This window comes from Arachis hypogaea, chromosome 7 (assembly GCF_003086295.3).
Source record: "Arachis hypogaea cultivar Tifrunner chromosome 7, arahy.Tifrunner.gnm2.J5K5, whole genome shotgun sequence".
NCBI lineage: Eukaryota > Viridiplantae > Streptophyta > Magnoliopsida > Fabales > Fabaceae > Arachis > Arachis hypogaea.
The window spans coordinates 26,010,524-26,016,523 of NC_092042.1; the positions used below are offsets into that span (position 1 = coordinate 26,010,524).

The 6,000-nt window shown below is 24.4% G+C and overlaps 1 protein-coding gene across 1 annotated transcript; it reads left to right on the forward strand.

Annotated features, from left to right (window-relative positions):
* The first annotated feature begins 2,256 nt into the window (after positions 1-2,256).
* Positions 2,257-4,519, forward strand: LOC112704046 (copper transport protein ATX1). Its single transcript, XM_025755628.3, has 2 exons — positions 2,257-2,508; positions 4,005-4,519. Exons 1-2 carry the CDS (start codon positions 2,382-2,384, stop codon positions 4,286-4,288), a joined length of 411 nt encoding a protein of 136 aa, XP_025611413.1. The 5' UTR covers positions 2,257-2,381; the 3' UTR covers positions 4,289-4,519.
* Positions 4,520-6,000: the final 1,481 nt, after the last annotated feature.

Sequence of the window (6,000 nt, forward strand, 5' to 3'; positions counted from 1 at the left end):
GAATTTAAAATTTATCTTTTGATGAAAAAAAGATGACCACTAGAAAATAAATAAAAAAAGAAGGTTGAAACTAATAAGAGGATTTAAGAGAATAAATAAGTGATGACGGCTGAAATTTGAGAATGGAAAAAGATTAAATTTAATTAGGTTAATTAATAATTAAAATGATAGAAAGAAAAAGTTAATTTGGAACTTTAAATAATTGGGTTAAATTTATTTATAATGGGGTAATTTAAAATTTAAAATGGGGACATATTATATATGTATATTTTTTTTTCAAAAAATAAAATAAAATAAAAGTGGGGGCAAGTGCCCCCTCATGCTATTACATGGGTCCGTCCTTGCATCTATGTGACATTATTTGGGTGTGTGTATGGTATTTAGTTTGTCTATGTGAATATTTTTGTTTAACGCCATACTTGCTGTAATTGTTTTTGATTATATTTGAACTTTATTACTTGTAATTGTAACTGGTTGGTTCGGACTATGATGGTTTGAGTGGTGACTTGATTATGTTTTGGGATGGAGGCTATGATTTGATTTTGTGTTGGGTCGGAGGCCGAACTTTGATTTTGTATTGAGTTGGAAGCCGTAATTTGGTTATGTTTAGAGAGGAGACCGTAATTGGATGAATCAGTGATACGTTTGGTTAGAATAGTTCTTTGGTAAGCAGTAAAATGTTATGAAATGTTATGTTTGCTTGGAATTTTTATAAGTAAAATATGGATTTGGATTTTTGATAATTAATTATTGATTTTTGAAAAGATTCATAAGACGAGCGATAATCACTACGGTTACAAACAATTTTCTTTTATATATCTTCTTATAACTATTCTGAAATTCCTCCAATAAAATCGTGTGGTTAGATTTTCATCCATACAAATTTTTTTTTTCAAGACGGACAAGATAGTTTATGAAATTTTTTTCTGCGCATCTCATTGTATATACAATTATAGTTTTTCCTCCACCTTTATTATTATAATTTTGTAAAGATGAATAGAAATTGTAATTTATACTGATATATAATGTTTGTAATTACGTGTATAACAAATTTTTAGCCATCATGTATATATGTGTATATATATATATATATATATATATATATATATATATATATATATATATATATATATATATATATATATATATATATATATATATATATGTTTTTAAGAAAAAGTATTTTTAATTTTTAATAAAAAGTTGATATAATTTAAATTAAAGATTTATATTTTATTATTAAATATATGAATTGTGTCGTAATATTTACTAGTAAAGATGTTACGTAATGTGTTTTGAGCCGGCGATTTGTCAAGTTGGATTTGGACATAATATAGATTCGTAATAATTTAATTTACTAATTATACATAAATAATATATATTTGATACTATAAAATATGGAATGAGTAAATATTGCGTTGAGTGAAAAGACAGAATGTTTGATTTTATTTTTTATAACCTTAGTTACATGAGTAATGTTAGATAATTATTTTTTTCAGTCAGAATTAGTTAATTTTTTAAAATTATTTTATTTATTTTAAATTATAAAACTAATAAATAATAAAATTGACTAATATTAATTAATTAAAATTAGTTCTTCGTATTTTTTTCAAGTTATATATATGTTTGCAGGCACATATCTATGCCTAGAGAGATTTTATACTTTTATTTCGTTTTTATTTGTAGCTTTTTCCACCAAGAACCAACGTACAACACTTGCATTGCATGTGCATGGCATTAGCATTTATAATATGATCATGTAAAGCGTCCATTTAAACTTTGATGAGAAGCCACAATAATAATATTAAGGATCATGATGTTCATCTATTAAAGCTCAAGGTTTTTATTGCTCAAGTTCCTAGTCACAACTCACAACACTTCTCATTTCAATTTACCTTCATTGATAAGGAAAACATGTCACATGGGAACCAAACTCCAAAAATTTCCCAATACCCAATAATGAAATTAGCAAGGCCAATACAATGCATTCAGCAATTAACTTTTGATTTTTTTTATTAACTAACCAATAGTTGCTGACACAACTTGGCATCATCCACGTCATCACTATCTAAAAGCTGGACTTTAATTCATTTCCTAAATTAAAGGCAACACATCTTTCCTCAAATTAAAAGCACATAATCTTAATCTTAGAAAGAAATTAAAAATTAAGGACTAGATAGTAAAAGCTCCTCTTTAAGAGAATCTATGTATATATATGGATCATGAACCTAATCATCATGTATATGGATCATGTCCTTATATATATACAAGTCTTTGGAGAAATATCCATAGAGGCATAGAGCTGGAAAAAAATTATTATTTGGCAAAATTGAATTTGAATTTGGTAGTTATAATTAAGGCAAATCATAATTAAAACAGAAATGGCGAACATGCAAATAGTAGCAGCGTACAAGAATGTTGTGGAGGCACAGTATGTGGAGATGATGGTTCCCTTGTATTCTTATGGATGCGAGAAGAAAATCAAGAAAGCCTTATCTGCTCTTAAAGGTAATTAATTAAATATATAAAAAGTATATACTACCGTTTTTGGTTATGGAAACTGTTTGATGATTTCTTCAGCCATAGTAGTGTCTCTGCGCATTTTAATTTATGTTATTAGCAATGTATATATTTTTTAGAGTTAGTGACATTGTCATCAATTTTCATGATCACAAATTATATCATATCAGTTTAAAAAAAGTTTTTTTTTTTAATAATGTGATAAATGATTAAATATTTATGTGAAAAAGAATTCATACCAACACTATATATAATTCATACCAACTCATGACTCAAATTTACTCTTCGCTAAAATAATTTCTTAGTTGATGGTGATTTTGGGCTACTGGTGTTTTTCTCTGAGGCCACTCTCTTTTTGGTATGGATTCTGAGGTCAATCTTCAAGTAAGCTTTAAAATTAAAAAGTTTGATGCCATTGGGCTATGGCCCTGTGGGCGATCCCCACTATTCACATTTAATTAAATTGATTGATTTTTGTCACCAAAAAACATCTATTGATTGATTTTTTAGTGAAGTCTATAACAAACCAGCTTACCAGCTTGACAAAATATTAGAAAATTTTGACAACTAGCAATTTTTAATAATTTTAATTTGTATTTAATTAACACAAATATTAAATTATTTTTAACAAGTAAATTTTATTGGTTTATATATATAAATTCTGAGAAATATAAATACAAACTGTATTAATTTATATATATAAATTTTAGTAAATATAAATTATTGCTAATCTGAAATGATAATATTTACTTGGGCATGCTGTATTATATTAGAAAAAAGAAATCATTAATCAACCAACTAACATAAATCAGGTATTATATTGGTCCTAGGGTTGGTTACATATATTATTAGATTATGCTATCCTGGGTGACTAAAAAAGAAAAACTAATCTAAACTTTTTATTTGTTTTATACTGGAGAGATGAATAATTCTATTAATAGAAACTTAAATAACGGCAAAGGTCAAGAGATGGTAAACTGAGCAACACAACAATGCAAAAACAAAGTTATTCATACATACTAAGTATACATACAAACATAATAGTGATACTATCTAACACATAACATGGTAATAAATAAACTTAAGACGTGTCTAATGGATTTTTTTAAAAAAATAAAAAATTACATTCATTATTTACTGGTATATATATTTTTAAAATTATTTAATTTTTGTATATTATTACTTATTTTGTTCACGTTAAATATATCATTTAATTTATAACTAAAATATATGTATAAACATGATTTTCTCAAGTATGCATGTTAATATCTTCAGTTCCTCTTATAACATTGAATCCAAATTCCAAACCTTTAATATTATTAGGTCCATATCATTTTCCGTGACTTGACTGCTAAACTACCTTTTGATTTATTCGGAAAATTCTTGACACACAATAAAATCATACACATTATTGGAAGAATAAATTAAAAATGAAAATTCCTCTTACAGCTTTTTTTTTTTTTTTTTTTTTTTTTTTATGGCAGGTATATACTCAGTGAATGTGGATTACTACCAACAAAAAGTGACAGTATGGGGAATTTGCAACAAATATGATGTGCTAGAAACCGTAAGAAGCAAGAGAAAAGATGCTCGTTTTTGGAACCCTGAAGACAATCTTGAATTATTAGAGGATCCAAAATCATCACCATCTTCACCAATAACAACTCTTCATCACAAAGATTTTAAGCGCTCTTTAACTTTGACTAAGGTTCGCTCTCTAAGTTTGAAAGCGTGGAAGAAAGTCTTCACTAGATCATATTCTTTCTAAAAATAACAAATTGATCATGTGGAATGTCATGAATTATCATTAAGTTGCTTGTCAAAAAATGAGTGTAAATTTTTAAATGGACATGTTCCACATTCATCATCTCATTTGTATATATTTGGAGGCATGCTGAAGAACTTTATTATTATCTATTTGTGTCCTTTCATTGTTCCCTTTTAAATTTGATTTACATGTGATGTGATTTTGGTTTCTTCCCTAGGAAAAAAATATATATTGGGACTGATGTATAAATAATATAAGGATTGCAAATTTTATATATAATTTAATTTCAATACAATATTATTAATATAAAATAATTTTATACTTATATTTATATAAAATTTAATTTTAATGTACTATCAGTATAAACTAATTTTAGACGTGTATTTAATTATGTAATATTATGTCAACAAAAATAGTTATTTTTTACATTAATCGTATGAATAATTATTGATAAAAAACTAATATAATTAAATAATTGTATAAAATATTTTATACTATTAGTATAAAACTAGTATATGTTCCCGTACCTTGTACGGGATAATACATAAAATTATATTAAAAATTTTATTAAAAAATTAAATAATATATATAGTAATTATTATTATAAATATTTTATAAAATTATAATTAAAATCAAACTCTCAAAATTTTTAATATTAAAATGTTAAAATAATTAGTATTTGTCTTAATCAATTTGAGTTTGTTAAGTGATCATCTCACTCGTCCACTTAAATAACTATTAGGAGTTAAAATCTCGCCTTGTGTATATAGCAATGCATTGACTAGCGTTAAACTCTTAATAAATGGAGTATCAAAACGTCGTTAGACTTGGTAGGAGTTTTCGAATACGCGAGTACCCAATAACGGATCCAGAAAATTTTATTAGTGGGGGCAATGCATATATATATATATATATATATATATATATATATATATATATATATATATATATATATATATATATATATATATATATATGACAATAATTTTTATAATTATACTTTATTATTATAAAATATAATTTGTTTTCAAAGTATCTAATAAATAAATTTAAATACTAAAATAGAAATTTAAATAGGTTTTATATTTTTTTTCCATTATCAATATAATTAAATATTTTTCTTTTTATATATGTTATTAAACAATCATTTAACAATTCATCTCCTATATGATTACAAAATCGACTCTTTATAATATTTATAGCGAAAAAGATTTTTTTAATTAATGTTGTTGTTATGGCAAACCTAGAGCTAATTTTTAAAAAAAAAAACAATAAAAAATAATATTTTTTGAGTCTCAATTCATTTCTATAAAAATATTTTTTTATTTTAAAAACTAAGTCATTTGATTTCGGACAACATTTTTTTTTGTTTTATTTTTAATCTATTCTTTTTTTATCTTTCTTCAACAATTGATTAGATTTTAAAATTTTGCTACAAATTTTTATCACAATTTTCGACGGGGCTTTTACAGAGGGACAAAATCCGTCGGTAATTTCGTCGGTAACCAAAAATCCGTCTGTAATAAAGACTAAATCTGTCTGTAAATCTGTCTGTATTAATCCATTTTCTAGTTGTGACATAAACATACCAAAAGTCTAAAATTATTTATAAATATTCAAATAATTTAGATATTTATTTTTTATTAATATTAAGCTAAATATATTTTTTATGGATAAATTTTTAATTTTTTATAATAAAAAGATATTTAATG